This window comes from Empidonax traillii, unplaced genomic scaffold (genome assembly GCF_003031625.1).
Source record: "Empidonax traillii isolate 1590-97213 ecotype Southwest subspecies unplaced genomic scaffold, ASM303162v1 scaffold97:size1219025, whole genome shotgun sequence".
Classification (NCBI taxonomy): domain Eukaryota; kingdom Metazoa; phylum Chordata; class Aves; order Passeriformes; family Tyrannidae; genus Empidonax; species Empidonax traillii.
The window spans coordinates 248,257-265,351 of record NW_020955290.1 but is presented as its reverse complement, the minus strand read 5'-3'; the positions used below and the strand labels follow the sequence as shown (position 1 = coordinate 265,351).

At 39.9% G+C, this 17,095-nt stretch overlaps 1 protein-coding gene across 4 annotated transcripts in view; it reads left to right on the top strand.

Annotated features, from left to right (window-relative positions):
- The window catches only part of SLC24A2 (solute carrier family 24 member 2), a 124,473-nt gene that overhangs the window by 93,915 nt on the left and 13,463 nt on the right, over window positions 1–17,095 (top strand). For all 4 annotated transcript variants that reach the window (XM_027881848.1, XM_027881847.1, XM_027881845.1 and 1 more), the window contains 3 exons: window positions 5,612–5,740; window positions 14,975–15,064; window positions 15,376–15,542. In XM_027881848.1, coding sequence (XP_027737649.1) covers window positions 5,612–5,740; window positions 14,975–15,064; window positions 15,376–15,542 — 386 coding nt within the window. The remainder of the gene's footprint in view (window positions 1–5,611; window positions 5,741–14,974; window positions 15,065–15,375; window positions 15,543–17,095) is intronic.

The window sequence follows — 17,095 nt, the reverse complement described above, 5'->3', positions numbered from 1 at the left end:
GTCCTATGAGGAGAGGCTGAGGGAGCTGGGGTTGTTTAGTCTGGAGAAGAGAAGGCTTAGAGGTGACCTCATCACTCTCTTCAACTACCTGAAGGGAGGTTATAGCCAGGTGGGGGTTGGTCTCTTCTCCCAGGCAGCCAACAATAGGACAAGAGGACATGGGCTCAAGCTCTGCCAGGGGAGGTTTAGGTTAGATGTTAGGAAGAAATTCTTTACAGAGAGGATAATCAAGCATTGGAACAGCCTACCCAGAGAGGTGGTGGATTCACCATCCCTGGAGGTTTTTAAGCAGAGATTGGATGTGGTCCTTAGTGCCATGATATAGTAATTGGAGTTGGATCAGGGGTTGGACTTGATGATCTTGGAGGTCTTTTCCAACCCAATCTATTCTATGATTCTATGATTCTATGACTGGAAGTTGGCAAATGAGATGCTCGTCTACAGGAAGGGCTGGAAGGAGGATCCGGGGAACTAAGGCAGTTTGACTTTGGTGCCAGGGAAGGTCATGGTGCAGATGATTTTGAGTGCGATAAGACGGCATATGCAGGACAACTTGGGGATCAGGTCTAGCCAACATGGGTTTGTGAAAGGCAGGTACTACATGACCAACCTGATCTCTTTCTATGATGAATTGACACACTTAGTAGATGAAGGAAAGGCTGTAGGTGTTGTCTATTGGGCCCTTAGTAAAACATTTGATACTTTCCCTCAACATTATTCTGGAGATACTGGTTTCCCATGGTGTGGCCAGATACATTGAGTGTAGATGGTTCACTGGGTAAAATACTGGCTGGATGGCTGGAGACAGAGAGGGATGGTGAATGGAATTGCATCCAGCTGGTGGTTAGTCACCCATGGAGTTTCCCAGGGCTCAGTATTAGGGCAAGTCCTATTTAATATCTTTACCAGTAATTTAGACAAGAGGATCAAGTGCACTCTCAGTCAGTTTGCAGATGCCATAAAGACACAAAGGTGGGAGCGTTGATCTGCTGGAGGGTGGGAAGACTCCATAGAGGGATCTGGATGGGCTGGATTGATGGGCCAAAGCCAGTGGTATGAGGTTCAGCAAAGCCAAGTGACAGGTCCTGCCCTTGGGTCACAGCAGCCCCATGCAGCACTACAGACTTGGGTCAGACTGGCTGGAAAGCTGCCTGGTGGAAAAGGATCTGGAGGTCATTTTGGCTAGATGAGGTCCCTTCTAACCCTAACTGTTCTATGATTCTGTGATTTTGTACTGGCCTACAGCAGCTGAACAAAAGCCAAGGTGGCCAAGATGCCCTATGGCATCCTGGCTTGAATAAGAAATAGTGTGGCCAGAGGACTAGGAAAGGGATAGTTCCCCTATCCTTGGCACTGGTGAGGCTGCACATCAAGTCCTGTGTTCAGTTTTGAGCCCCTCACTTCAGGAAAGACATTGAGGTGTTGGACCACATCCAGAGAAGAGCAACGAAGCTGGTAAAGGATCTGGAGCACGAGTCCTAGGAGAATTGGCTGAGGGATCCGGGTTTGTTTAGCCTGGAGAAAAGGAGGCTCAGGGAGGACCTTATCACTCTCTACAACTACCTGAAAGGAGGTTGTAGCCAGGTGGAGGTTGGTCTCTTTTCCCAATTAACACGGGAAAAGATGAGAGGAAATGGCCTCAACTTGTGTCAGAGGAGGCTTAGTTTGGATATTAGGAAAAATTTCTTCGTGGAAAGGATTGTCAAGCACTGGAACAGGGTGCCCAGGGAAGTTGTTGTGACACCATCACTGGAGATATTTAGAAGATGTGTAGATGTGCTTTGGAACATGGTTTAGTGGTGGAGCTGGCAGTGTTAGGTTTATGGTTGGACTTGATGATCTTAGGTGTCTTCTCCAACATAAATGTTTCAATGATTGAATTTGTGAAAGATGAAAAAATATGCTGCATTCCAATACTTATTTTCTGAGTGCCCATGTCTGACCATTGCCAGAAGCAAGATATCGGTGTAAATTGGCCTTTGGTCTGATGCAATATGGCTGTTTCTTTCTAATGGATTATCATCAGAATTGAACACGTCAACTGATGCAGCTTTCCCATATGTCCTCTCCAGCATCATTAAAGTTGATTAGCTACAGAGTCATAGGAGGTAATGAGTTTTGTAGTATAGATAGGTAGGTACTTCAACTGCCCTAGAGAAATGGAGATTTTAGCACAGTGGTGGCAGATGTGTCATAAATGAGCAGAATATTCTCCACTTTTGCTGGAGCGTGTGAAGGTCAAGGGAGACACCAGAAGTTATCTAAAATGGCACCACCATATGTATTCAGGTAGTTGAATTCCTGTGTGTATATCATGTTTCCATTACATTTTCTTCATAGTGCTGTAGAAGAGAATCATACTGAACATTGCAACTATTGAATTTTCATCATACAGACTAAAAGCATAGTTGAAGTATTAGTTTATACAAACGGTGATAATGCATATTCAGTATGTACATTGCAGATAGGCTGGAGCTGCTGATGCTGCACACAACGTCTGCCGTAAATCCATGCTGAGTCATTTTCCACCACTGCTGCTTAGTCCACAGCATGTTACTTACATTTGTGTGGTTGTAGACCTGCCAAAACTATTTTCCATTCATTTCTTAAACATCAGTCAATTGTTCAGTATTTCACTGAAATTCTTGGAACCTAGATCTATAAATACTTTGCACTTCCTTACTTCCACTGGTTTTTGGAAGGTCAGCATTGGAAATCAGATGCCAAATCCAATTTACAAAATAGGAATTAATATCAACTCTGTAGCATGTGTAATGCATTCTGGAGTTAAACTAGGAAGAAGAAGGGTTTTGGCTGCACTGTGAGCCTGAGTTTGGCCTTATATTTTGGGGATAGTTGTCTTGGGGAGAAGGATGAGGTAGGACAACTGCAAGATGAAAATATCTCAAAAGATGGATCAAGCTTTCTCAGAAGCTTGAGAGATCTGACAATCTCCAAAAGCAATTCTTTGTGGTCCTTTGCTACAGCCATTCATGTTGCATATGTGGCGCTCATGCACACCCAATGGTATTTGACACAGCCACGAGACTAGAATGATACCCAGAGTTGAAGTAGGTGAGTACCAGTACAGTCCTGCATGAAAGTAATGTAGACATTACTTTCTGTATATTTTTCAGACACATGTGCAAGCTCAGACTAATGTAAAGTTTTGTTGTGGTTAACTAGAGCTGTTAATTGTGGCTAATCTCTAAAGATGGCAATTCAGGAAGTACTTTGCCACTCAGTGGTGTTTATTCAGCAGTCACTTACAGAGCTTTATTCCAGCTGAGTCTCTGCTTGAATTACTCGTAGGCCATTCAGAAACAGTTACCTAGGCAACCCTTTAATTGGTCCTTTTGTGCCCAAATTTTATCTGTCATCGTATTTCAAAGCTGAGCCTCCATCTCAGGTTGATTTTTCCACCCCAGTAGCATCTACCAGAATGGAAAAGGAATGGATTTGTTTTTCAGGAAGTAGCCCCACAAACTCCTGCTCTAGCACAGTTCATCAAAAGTCAGGCTTCAGTAGATTGCAGCAGTGAAGCATAAAGGACAAACTCTGTGAGAAACTGAAAGCTAAAGGAAAAAGGTAGTCTCTAAGCTGCTCAGGAGCCTTTAAAGTACCGTGTTGAGTGTGACAAATTTTGCCTATATACTTTTAAAAATCTTTTAAGATTATAACCTTTATGATTTGTTCACTTTACTGTTGTCTTACAGTCATGCAAGTCGGGAGTTTCACAAAGTACAGGGGTTAACAATAGATTGTCTTCTGCTGACATCAACACATAACTCAAAAGTAGCTGCAACCTGTCCATGTGTTAAGAGATAAATAGGGATTTGCTTCCAGTCCATCAGTGTCAGGTGGTACCATCAGAGTGGAAGATACTGAGCTAAGAACTTGCTTTTCTAGATACTGATCGGATTAGGTATCTGGGTAGTCAAACAATTCAAAAGTTCATTATAGTGGATTAACTAAGACCAGTTCTTCAGTCAAAACTGGAAATAAGTAGAAAATGTTATGAACAATACCAACATATGGTGGCATTTCATCAGTAACTCTTTTGCTTAGGAAAAAATAACTGATGTGGCCATTCAAATGTTTGCTTCATCTATCATTGTCATAAGGTTTAGGTAAGCAATCTTAAGACAGAAGAAACCTATTATAAGAAACTTATTATAAGAATCCTATTATAAATCTATAGGAAGAATAACATGCATATTGCAGAGCTGTCTCAATTGTTACCTTTTTTCAAAAGAAAAAAACAACACTACATGAAGAAGTTGTTGTATACTTCTCATGCTTTCAAACAGTTTTCACCACATGCTGTTTTTTGGACTTGTTTAGCTTTCACTGAGCTCTCTAGAAGTCTTTCCACAAGATTCACAATTTGCATTATACACATTTATGTGAAAGAACCATTTAGGCCATTTTTTCAGTTGCCTTATTCTGTGATATGTGTTAGATAGATGTGCAGTTCTGGAGATATTGCTTACCTATGTTAGAAGTTTAGAAGTTATTTCTATACTTGCACACAAAAAGCTGAATCATGCCTCCTTTTCATTTTGAGAAGGGTCAATTTTGTTAGGAGGAACAGTCTAAGAAAAGAGAAGTGTGTGGCAATCAAGTGTTTTCTGTCACAGGAGAGGGTTCCTATACATCTCCTCTGTAACAGAGATGACAGGTGGGCAGCTTGTGATAGAGACTAGAAATCAATGTGAAAATGAACTACATCAATAGGAGAGGAATGTCTTTAGTTTTAGCACCAAGTTGTTAAGAACACTGCTGCACTGTGGCTGGTCTAAACACAAGAGTCTTTGGTTGGAGACAAGGAGAAGCCTATTCCTCAAGTGGACAGCCCAGCAGTGGTGTTGGGGCCCAGAGAAGTCAGGCCATCTCCACTATTGGGGGTTTCACAATTTGACTGGTCAGAGTTCTGAGCAGCCCAGCCTGACCACACCAGCTTAGCAGTGAAGCTCCACAGGTGTCTGCCAGCCTGCATTACCCAATGATTCTGTGAACAAGACAATACATACATATACAGACACATATTTATACAGTAACTTTTCAAGTTTCTCAAAAAGCTTAAAAATTTAGATATATGTATATGTCTATATGCACATTTAAATATTTATGTGCATATGGAAGTGCATATTTATGTGTGTGTGGAAGTGTGTACATGCACCTATGCGCGCATGCTGTTCCTCTCCTTCTCCCTTTCCCTCTCTCTTTCTCTCCCTCTCTCTCCCTCTCTCTCTCTCCCTCTCTCTCTCTTTCTCTCTCTGTCATATGTGTGGCCAGGCTTTGTGCTGCCCAGAGGTGTCTTAATCCCTAATTAGACTAACCTATATCCCAAGGGAGAGCTGTAGGAACACTTTTCAGAGACATTCTGTGCATCTCGAGGGACCAGCCACAAATGGATGCCCTGTGCTGCAGGGATACCTCACAATTTGGCCAGATTCTTTTTTCCTGTGTTCTAAATAATGTTGTTAGGTAGATGTGGTGTTTGTGCAATGTCTTCAGAGTCCATGGTTCTCACTGCAACTCCTTCTGGAAGAATCCCTAATCTCAGTTATCCACTTTGATATTCTGCTCACTGCAACTTTCCTTACAGAATGAAGAGGATGAGGAGCAGCCTCTCAGCCTGGCCTGGCCTGAAACCCGACGCAAGCAGCTCACCTATCTTTTTGTGTTACCCATTGTTTTTCCACTGTGGGCTACCCTACCAGATGTTAGAAAACCTGTAAGTAACACTTCTTGGGTTATTGCAGCATGTTCCACACAAAAGGGTGGCTCTATAGCTAAATGCCAAGAAAGTACTGTAGCAGATTTATGTAAAAATAGAGCTAATGGGGTTTTTTAAGAGTTTCTTCTTTAAAGAAGATGTCGCAATATCAGTCTTCAAATGGCAAATGGGTGCTTATGAGCAACTGGTTGATAATATCTCTATAAAGATTGTAATTTATATTCATAATATTTTATAACATAAACTGAAAGGTCTGGAAACTTCTTTGGCGACTTCACATCTGTATTTATGAATCTCTACTGAATATCACATAAGTGCTGAATAAGTCTGTCCATCTTCAGTGCCCTAAAGTGTACAACTGGTAAGATTTTAGACTACCTAAATGTAATGGTTTGGACCTGGCTCCCAGCCAAATGCCCCAGCCTACAGTTCTAGTCTCCCCCCCGCCATGAGCACAAGGGAAAAGAGGAGGGAAAAAACCTACCAAAAACACCAAAATGACAAAACCAAAGCAGTATATATATATATATATATATATATATAAATATATATATATATATTTACATCTAAATACAGTTACAAAGAGACTGTATACATATAAACAAAGAGTCCTCACTCCCCAAAACTAAAACCAAAAATAAAAACCAATATATGCAGATATACACAGCTAATACAGAACTAGCAAACAAAAGAACAAAACACTTTCCTCAGAAAGACGAAAGACACTTCACCAGACTTCTCCATCCAGATCAGAAAACAACAGGCCACAGCAGGCCTCATTCCTAGATAAGTGAGAGCCGGCCGCCGGGACCTGCTGACTTCAAGTCCAGCAGAAGAGAAGAGAGAGAGATCCTTCTCTCTCCTTCTTATTTATACTGTTGCTTACGTGAAAACCAGGATGGAATACCTTGGATATGAGACTTCCTAAGTTATGACCTGGTATCCAGGAAGAGGCCAATATAGGGCCTAAAATCAAAACCATTACACTAAATTTTCTCCTTTTTTAAAATATAATGATATGCATTTCTCTTAAATTCATGTTCTACTAGATGTTTGTCTTCTACTTATCATCTTCTAATTTTCATACTAGGACAATATCTGTAAGTCCCTTCATGTGTAAGATACTTGCTAGTTTTGTCCCAAACACAGATTGAATTAATGTAAGACTGACAACAAAGGACTTACTGTAATAAGGTACCAAACCTTACCAGTTTTATACTCACATATACAAAACATTTACCTGACTGGGAAGGCTCATGGAAAGTAAAAGAGGGGAATTCAAGAGCTGAAAAAGCTTTAGTAGTAATTGTGTTAATCTCTTTTCCTTTCTGGATCAAAAATAGGTTTAAAACTGCTGCAAGAGTGGGATGCCCATCATATAAGTTTATAAATCAACACCCTGAATTCTTTTTTCCTCCTCATGCACAGTGAAAAACTTTCCCTTCCCACATGCAAAAAACCTGCAATCCAGTGCAAGAAGCTAAAATAAGACCTCTGATTTGTTTTCAGATAAAGGTTTCTCAAAGGCTATAAAGTAACATTTTTCTTCCAATCTTTAAGCTTCCTTTTCCTGAAGATTTCAAACAACTCTGCTAATCACTTTCATTTGGTAACAGAGAGCATACTGAATGAATTTCAGTATTGTTTATTTCTGTATTTATGCCCTCGTTTTGTCATTCAAAACCACCCCTGTAAGTTCTTTTTCATAATTTGGTCCGAAATGAATGAGAAATATGTACCGGCAGTATTTTGAAAATCCGAAGTTAACATCAGTAAACCTGTAGGTTTATCCAATATTCTGTACTGTACAAGTGAGAACAGCTTTTCAAATAATTGTTTTGGAAAGTGAGTATCTCAACAAGTTGCATGCAACTGTGTGATGCATGTGATTATTACTAACACTAGTATTGTTCACAATAGAACTGGCATCCTGACATCCTGCAGCTAAAATACCCTGACATAACACAAAAAATCAGCAAAGTTGTATGTGCCAGATAGGCAAGTGGACAACAGAGCTTTAAAACTTCATTTGCTGAAAAGAGTAGGTTTTTTATAGAAAAAAAAAAAAAAAAGGCTACTTTGCAATCACATGTAGTATTAACAGAAGAGGTAAGAAGCTGTATGACTATGACAAGCTGCTTACTTTGAACATTACTGTCAAAGAATTAACCAGATGATTGCATAAACTATATAAAGTTTCAAGTATTCCTCTTTATTTTGTCTTTTAAATACTCTCACTTATGTCTACGTGCTATCCCCACTGATTCCTTCCTAATAAAAACAAAGCCCAATATCACAGTTCAGCATGTGCATCACAAAACCACTTTCAATTAAATCTGTGAGGCAAAAGTTAAATCAAACCAAAAATAATACTTAAATAGGTTTTCTTCAGGTAGACCAACCATCAGAGGCTTGATTTGCAAGTGTAGTAATTTTAGTTAGAAACCAAAAATTCTGCATCAGAATGCTCAGATTAGCATGAGGATATAAAGTGAATGCTTGTGTGGTATATACTTATTAGAAAGACTGTATGGAAGCCTTTGACATCCTCTGTGGATGTCCAGTTTTCAAAAACTGAGTTCTTCTTTCCTCATGGAGTCTCTTTTTGCATGTATATTTTATCTCCACATAATGGAGATGGTTTGCCTGCATTTACTTGTACTATACCAAGCTATATTTAGCTCCATGAAACCCAGAAGCTCTAGAAAATTATTTCATAGACAAGGTCTCCAGTTCTAAAGTTAGCAAAATCCTGCAGCCTTATTATGCTCTGGTGTACACGTATGCAAATTTTTATATACTTAGAGTAGATTATGCATTAGTTCAGCTGTCAGTTGATTCACTAGCTGAGATGTTTTAATGTGTGTAGTGCCTTAATAACACCTGCTGACAATAAGCCCGTATGCATTAAAATCCTTACTATCACATCAATAATATTGTTGGCAGTATCCCAGGGGTATGTGTGCCCTTGGGGAATTTTTTACCCAAATTTTTGTTCCGGTGTTTTTGACAGTAACAGGTATTTTTCCTCTACTAATGGCTTATTTCCCTCATAACTCTGTAAAGGTCACATATGTAACTGTCCACCTTCTGCACTAACAGATATTGAAAGATTTAAAGAAAAACTATGTGACCAAGGTGCTCTAGTGGCTTAGGAGCAGATATTGAACACTATCTCTTTTATAATAACCTTACTCAAGTGTTCCAACCTTTGCAGTACAGGCCAGAAAAATGGCTTTTGGGGCTCCGGTCATGCTGTCACTGGAGTATAGGGAAGTTCACTTTAACTCTGCAAATTCTCATTACAAAGAGTTACAACCTCCATGAACTCTTATTGCCATACAGAGATGCACTGTTACCAAGGGGACAAGGACAACATATTCCTGTACAGATCCAGTTAGAGGAGCCAGTTCTGAGTAATAAGTTAAGCACTGTTAAGTGTGAAAGAAAAATCAAACTTTTCAATGCAGATAAATTTATTAACATGACAAATGTATGAATCATTCAGGTTGTTAAAGATGTTGGTAACACTGGCATGAAATAAATAGAGAAATTTGTCAAAAAAAGCATCCTTAAGGTTGCTTATGGTCAGGAACGGTACTAATCCATCTAATCTATAGTAAAACTAGAGAATTCTTTTTCCTTTGTTAAAGGAAAATAGCATATAAACTGAATGAGCCACGGCTTTTCTTCCTTGTCTGCTACCAGGATCTCAAAAGAACCAATTAGTAACAAACTAGATACTCTGTCTTTACAAGGCAACACTAACAACAGCTACCAGAAGAGGTGGAGAGAAATATTGCTGTCTGCTGTCTCTGGCCAGTTCTCGTAGGAAAATGCTTAGAATTGGCAGCTCTCTGTATTTCAGAGAGCTAGGGAGTTACAATGAGATCTATCTCAAAAGTATGCTGTTATTAATTACAAAACAACGATTATTATTATACTCTGTAATAAAATCCAGCATAAAAAAACGCTTTTAAAGTTTTCATCTATCTGCAAATTAGGTAGCAGTGTCTATGGAGTTCATGCTTGATTTCACAGAATCACAGAATATGCTGAATTGGAAGGGACCCACAAGGGTCATCGAGTCCAACGCTTGTGGAAATTGTACACCCATCTCAAGATGAAGATAGGCATTCAAATGCATCACAGTCACTCTGCGAAATTATTCGTCTAAGCAGAGACCAGATGTTACAAGTACAGAACAGCTCAGAACCAGATCCACTGCTAGCAAGTTTAGAGAAACAAGAAATCATAGAGCAGCTCCTGTCTAATATTTTTCATAAAGAAAAAAATGAATCTCATAGGCTTGCAAGGGGACACTTGCTTACTATGGATCTTCTTCCACAGGGTTACAGGGGATAATGGCTTAAGAGTTCACCCCTGTTTCCCTATGGAGGTCCCTCCCCATGGGAGAACAGTCCTTGATAGACTTCTCGGCATGGGTCTAATATGAATCCACACACGCACGGATTCCAGCATCTCACATGGGCCATCTCGCTCCAGCATGAGATTTCTCAGAGTTACAAAATTTTCAACAGTAGTATAGATCCACACACACACGGATCCCAGTATCCCACCTGAGTCGTCACTGCTCCAGCACAGGTTTCCTTCAGGATCACAAATCTTCACCAGGACTTTGCCTCACTTCAGTCCTTTTCATGAAGTTTTGGTTCTCTTTGGTACATCCACAGACTCTTCTATCAGTTGTATGGGGGGTTTTCTTACTTCAATAAACTTTTACAAGTAGCAGGGATTACTTTTCAGTCTTTTCCCTGCTGAAGAGAGAGAGAACGAAAAGGCAAGGGGAAAACAAGCCCCCCTCTTTTGCACTTTACTTTTCTCACTGCAGCTTCAGCTGCCAGCTTTGACCTTGAAAGCTTCGTTATCTTTCGGCTGGAATTCTTCTACAGCGGTTTCTGTCCAAGCAGTTCATCTTTTAAACTTTTTTCTCTTCACTCTTTTACAAGAGAGAAGGGAGGACTTCAATGCTGCATTTGCTCCCCCCACCCCTGCCCAAGCCAGGGGAGGAGGGAGTCTGGCCCTGCTCGGGCCCGCTACTCCTTTCTCCTACATGGTTACTGCTACTAATTCCAACTGCGCCAACAACCTTCTCTTCCGTTTTCTTGAAGATGAAATTAGCAAAGGCGTCACTGGACTTTTGATTGGCCTTTTTGTCCGGAAATTACCTGGACAAGACCATCCTCAGCCCCAGGGATGGGCTGATGGGCAAAATCACGACACACCATGTGCCTGAGAGTATCATCCAAATGCTTGAACTCTGTCAGGCTTGGTCCTATGACCATTTTCTCAGGGAACCTGTTCCAGTATTCAGCTGGAATTTCACCCTCTGGGTGAAAAATGTTTTTCTAATATCCAACCTAAATCTCCCCTGACACAACTTCAGGACATTTCTTTGGTTCTTGTCACTGGTCACCACAGAGAAGAGATCAGTGTCTATCCTCCTCTGCCCCTCCTGAGGAAGTTGTGACTGCAATGAGATCTCCCCTCAGTCTCCTCTTCTCCAGGCTGAACAGACCAAGTGACCTCAACTGCTCCTCATACCGCTTCTCCTCAAGGCCCTTCACCATCTTCACTGCCCTCTTTTGGGTGCTCTCTAAGACTTTATTATCTTTCCTGTGTTGTGGTGCCCAACACTGAACAGAGTGTTCAAGGTGAGGCCACACCAGTGCAGAGCAGAGCAGGACAATCCCCTCCAGTAGCAGGACCACAGAAACTACAGGCCTGTCAGTCTCACTTCAGTGCCTGGTAAAGTTATGGAGAAGATTACTGGGGGAAATATTGAAAAGCACCTGAAAGACATTGCAGTCATTGGGCAGAGCCAGCACAGCTTCATGAGACAAAAGTCCTACTTATCCAACCTGATTTCCTTTTATGACAAGGTCACCCACCTATCTGATCAAGGGAAGCCAGTTGAATGTAATCTTTTGGATTTCAGTAAAGCTTTTGATACTGTCTCTCACAAGATCCTTTTGGACAAGATGTTCAGCACACAACTGGATAAACACATTGTGTGGTGGGTGAGCAATTTGCTCATGGGTTGAGCGTAGAGGGTAACGGTGAATGGATTAACACCAGATTAGTGACCTGTCACTAGTGAGGTTCCACAGGGCTCCATCTTGGACCCTGTGCTGTTCAACACCTTCATAAGTGAGTTGGATGCAGGACTGGAAGGGATAATAAGCAAGTTTGCAGATGACACAAAACCGGGAGGAGCTGTTGACTCCCTCGAAGGAAGGGAGGCCCTGCAGAGAGACCTCAACTAATTAAAAGAGTGGGCAATCACAAACCAGGTGAAGTTCAGTGGGGAAAAGTGACAGATTCTGCACCAGGGATGGGGCAACCCTGGATGTTCATACAGACTGGGGAATGAGATACTGGAAAGCAGTACCATGGAAAGGGACCTGGGGCTCATGGTCATTGGAAAGTTGAATATGAGTCAGCAGTGCCCTGGCAGCCAGGAGGATTTCACCAACTGTAAAACGCACAAGTTTAAATTTTGCCCTTTTTGAGTTTAAGTGTTCCCATTTTAAAATAGGTAATTTAAGTGTTAAGCCTATTAAAGTATTCTTAGTCTTGAACTGCAGCTTAACAGTTAATTTTAGTGGGAGACGATTAGCTAAGACAGGCGAGGAGTTCACATGCTACAGAGTTACTGACTTGTAATTCTTAGCCATTTGAATTACCTGAGTGTGTAATTCAGATAGGCAATGTCTCCTTGTTGGGCAAGAACCATTTGATGTATATATATAATCTCACTATCAGAGCTATTACTGGTCAGTAGAGCTCCTGTTGTATTAGCTGTGCGTAAGCCAGTGTCTGCTTGTATCTTGAGTATTGTCAAGTGATCATTCAAATTGCATTGGTACAAGGTGCTCTGTGCAGATTTTGTGCCAAGTGTATTGCTTCATCTCATTCACCATATGTGTTGCCAAAAAATCCCAGTTTTTACAAAAAAGACAAAAAAGAGTTGAAGAGTAAGTTGAAAGAGCTGGCTACTAAGAATGGTGAAAAAAAACAAAACAAAAAAAGAAGTGCTAGGTGTTTTGTTATAAAAAAGGAAGTTGCTGTTTAGATTCATTTATCCCTACCAGACTCAATTCTACTCCCACTGGTGTCAGATCACTATTTTAAAAGTAATCTTTGTGTTCCTTTCAAATTATGTTCCTTTTCAAACTAAGGTCTTCTGTCCCCCAATGAATATAAATTTTTCATTTTAAACTTAAAAGTCCATCTGAGTAGGTTTAAACATTATAAGCTCATTACCTGCAGCATTTTTAATGCGTGTTCCTATGTATATTCACTTCTGGAGAGGTACAGGCCATGTTAGTCAGTGTTTACATTCTCAGGAGGACATTTAGTATTATGCCAAGTGCACACAGGGAATGAGTAAATGCTCTGTAGCACGAGCTACAGCTGCGCCTGCTGCTGGAACAGATACAGACCTTCTGTTTGTCCCATCCTGTAACTGAGTGTGCACAATTGCCATTGCTGACTTTATGTTTTTCCCCACCAGAAATGTCCTGATCTCATTCCAGTTATGTCAGCAGAAAGAGTCTCCACAGTCTCATTGAGCTACAGACCAGCCTCACTGTTTTCTGGTTCAGCTGTCAAGAGAATGACATTCCTGCTTGACCAGCATTAATGGCCAGCCCAGTTCACTGATCACCTCTTTGTCTACAGCCACCCTGTTCTGCCATGTTGATCAGTTCCTAAATGTGAGGCTGTTCCATATAAATGCTTCTTGTGTTTGTTATACAAGAAAAGCTGGTTGTGCAGTTCTGTAAACTCCCTGAAAAAAGAGGTATTTGTCATGGCTTGAGCAAGCTAAATTGGCAAAATTGAAGTAGTATTTTCTCTCCAAAAGTCGCATTCAGGGAAAGCCCTGCAATCCTGTCTACTCCCACAGCACCTAGGAATGATCCACAGGCTAATGAGTCTCCTGGTGCAGCAGGGGCATGAGCAGCAGTGAAGATAGGCATAAAAATTCTGGAGTGGAAGTGAATTTATCAGGGACCTAAAGGAAGAAGTAGTGCAGGAACAGCTGGAACAGGTATTCAGAGTGGTATAACTTACTTTCACATGCAGTCCTAATGCTTATTTATGAAAATTTGTAGGATTCTGCTCATCACATGTCAGAAATCATCTGGGATAGGGATCTTTGTTCAGAAAGGATAGGGATCTGTGTTCAGAAGGTCCATGATCATAAAGGTAGTGGTTTCATTCAAGACTGGTAGAATTCATTCACAGTACAAATATAATTTTAGATTGATTTAGACAGTGATTGCCTGATGCAGTACTGCAGTCATGTTTCCTTTCTTTAGTAGTTAACTTGATCTGTTTTTGTTACATAGATCCTGTTAGTAACAGTTAGTTAGTTAGTCAACGGGAAATATGGGAGATCCAGAAGATTGGAAAGAACAGAAACTAAAATAAATCATTAATCTGAGTATTATGAATTAATTGGCTGCAAGAACACTACCTATTCAAAATTTGACATTAGTAAGGGAGACAATGAAAATGAAAATTAAGTTACTTCAGTGTTGCAGAATTTTTAATTCATTGAAGGGTCTCACTTTGCAGAATTTTTAATTCATTGAAGGGTCTCACTGTGTTTTGCATGTTTTTATTACAAATTTCTCTACAAAACAAAACATGGAAAATATGTTTTTAGCATATTTTCTATTATAATAGAGGAAAGTAAATGCCCTAATATATTTTCAATATGTTTTTAGCTCTGTCATATGCATTCTGTGTTATACTGATTGTGAAAGGTGTTGCACAAAGTCACTAATGTGTGAACCTGTTTTATCAATTTGAAAACATTCATTCTGAATAAGCATGAAATTATTAATAAATTTAGAAGTCAACCCACTGTTCAGATAAACACATATGCAAACTGTGTCATTACAAACTATGATACAAATGACAACCCAAAATTTGCCATTTATGATACAAATTGTTATGAGGTCTTATTTTATAACTGAAGTGATTGGAAGAATGAGGCATAGGTAAATACACACCAGTGTAGGAATTCAGTTTTTCACCTTTCTTGAACGTATTTTGGTCATCTAATGATGATAAAAATACTTGTTCAGAACAGGTCATCAGAAGAAATGACAAGCCAATCTCATTTTGAGAAGCAAATAAGAGCATGGCACGTCAGCCTTCAACATAGGTTTTTACTGTTTCTCTTTGTTTGTGTTTCAGACATCAAGAAAATTTTTTCCTCTCACGTTTTTCGGCTCTATTAGCTGGATTGCCTTCTTTTCTTACTTAATGGTCTGGTGGGCACACCAGGTAAGGAGGTGATACTGGTACAAAGTAAAAGCCCTGCATTATGCTTTGCACTGTGAGAGATCACTTAGAATTAGAGTCCATCATCTCTGTCATGCTGATTAGTGCCTTATTTTAGAAGCTGCAACTATGGATGAAAGAAATCACTACTCATAAAGTGGAAAGTAGTTCAGAGAGCTGTGGTTCTCCCGTCCACAGGACTTGATCATTCTTGTTATCAGCAACTGTCTGTCAATAACTTACACAGGTTTACAGCAGGAAATGTTTCTTCACTGCAGGATACTTTTTTTCTGTTTTTCCTTAAACCCTTTTAGGTTGGAGAAACTATTGGTATTAGCGAAGAAATCATGGGACTGACTATTCTAGCTGCTGGTACATCCATTCCTGACCTTATTACCAGTGTTATTGTAGCACGCAAAGGTCTGGGGGACATGGCTGTGTCCAGTTCTGTTGGAAGCAACATATTTGACATCACAGTGGGGTAAGTCCTACATCAAAAAAATTGTGTCCATTTTAAACAAGTCTTTTATTGTTAGAACATTGCCATGGTGTCACCCACAAGCAGCAATCCTTAAAAAGGAGAGTCATACAAATATTCTCTGAATGTTACTTTGTCAATTGGTCTGAAATTTATAGACATTTGCATGACAGAATTGTTATTAATTTGTTCCCTGATTCTTGCTCTGATACATTACAGACATGCTTAGGCAAGTGCATTTTAAAAAGTGCACAAAAGCATTTTTCCAAGAAGGAATTTCAAAGCTTTTTATGCTTTTGTGAGACTGCTGTTTGCTTTCCATTACCATTCATCATGCTTATACTAGAGCTTTCTTTATAAATGATGATCAGGAACAATTCATTGCCTCTGCAGTATTCAACATGTTTGCTGTAATAACAATGGAATGTCATTGTCTTGAGTAGCTTGTTTAGGCTGCTGTGGACATGTGATTTATTTTTTTTATATACCTGGCAAGTCCCAAATTACAGAGCAATTCTCTCTTTACAGAAAGCACCCTTTATATAGCTCTTGACAATGTGAAGCTACACGAGATTGTACAGAAACTTGCTATTTACACTTAGATTCACTAAGATAATGATGTGTGACAAAAGGTTGGAATTCAAAATCCTTTTTGACTCTTTGAGAATAAGGTAGATCAGGACCAGAAATAATGTAACCTGTGCCTCAGTATTTGAAAAATGTGCAGGAAGTACACAGATATGCTCTATCTTTTTTGCCACATCCCAACACTAGATGATAGAGGCACTGAGAATCATGTCCATACTGTCAGTTTCTCTATCTTTGGTAGTTTCTTGCTATCACACAAACAGAAGAGCGGATCTAATCATAGTCATAGTGCCAAACAACCTAATCATAGAAGAGATCATGGTTTTCGCTGCTGAAAGTATACCAGCAACTGCACAGGTGCAAAAATGGATCCTGAAGTAGGAGTAGATAGTAAATGTCTGTTTTACTTCATCTGTATGTGTCAGTACCTTAGATATAGGAAAACTGGGCTTCTTTTTCTATTAATCTGGAGGCATGAAGTGTTTGAAATAATATCTATATGCAGCAAATCTGCAAAATATACGAAACCCATGTGCTCCAATTTGGAGTACATAGGATGCATTACAAAACTTTTCTCTTTTGCAATGCTTTCTTACTTTTAAGAAAAGGTTTAGCCTGTTCCTGTCAATAGAAATGGTTTTGTCCTGCACTAGTCTGCTAGACCTGGTATATTTACAACAGAAACGGCACAGTTGAACTGTGGACTGGTGTAGTTAGTACTGCAGCTGTAATAAATTATTCTCTCTTGAGCTGCTTATTCAAAGTTTTAATGTTGTGAGCTTCTGACAACTCACTTCATGCTTTCTAAGCCTGCTAAGCTCCAGTCAGAGCCTTAAATATTTATTTCAGCCTGACATGTTGCAAAGGGATATTACCTCATTCTGTGGTTTGAGAGATGAGAAATGTAATGACAGCAAACACAGAAATAGAAATTAAGCTGAAGTTCAATTGAAGTTCACATTTTAACA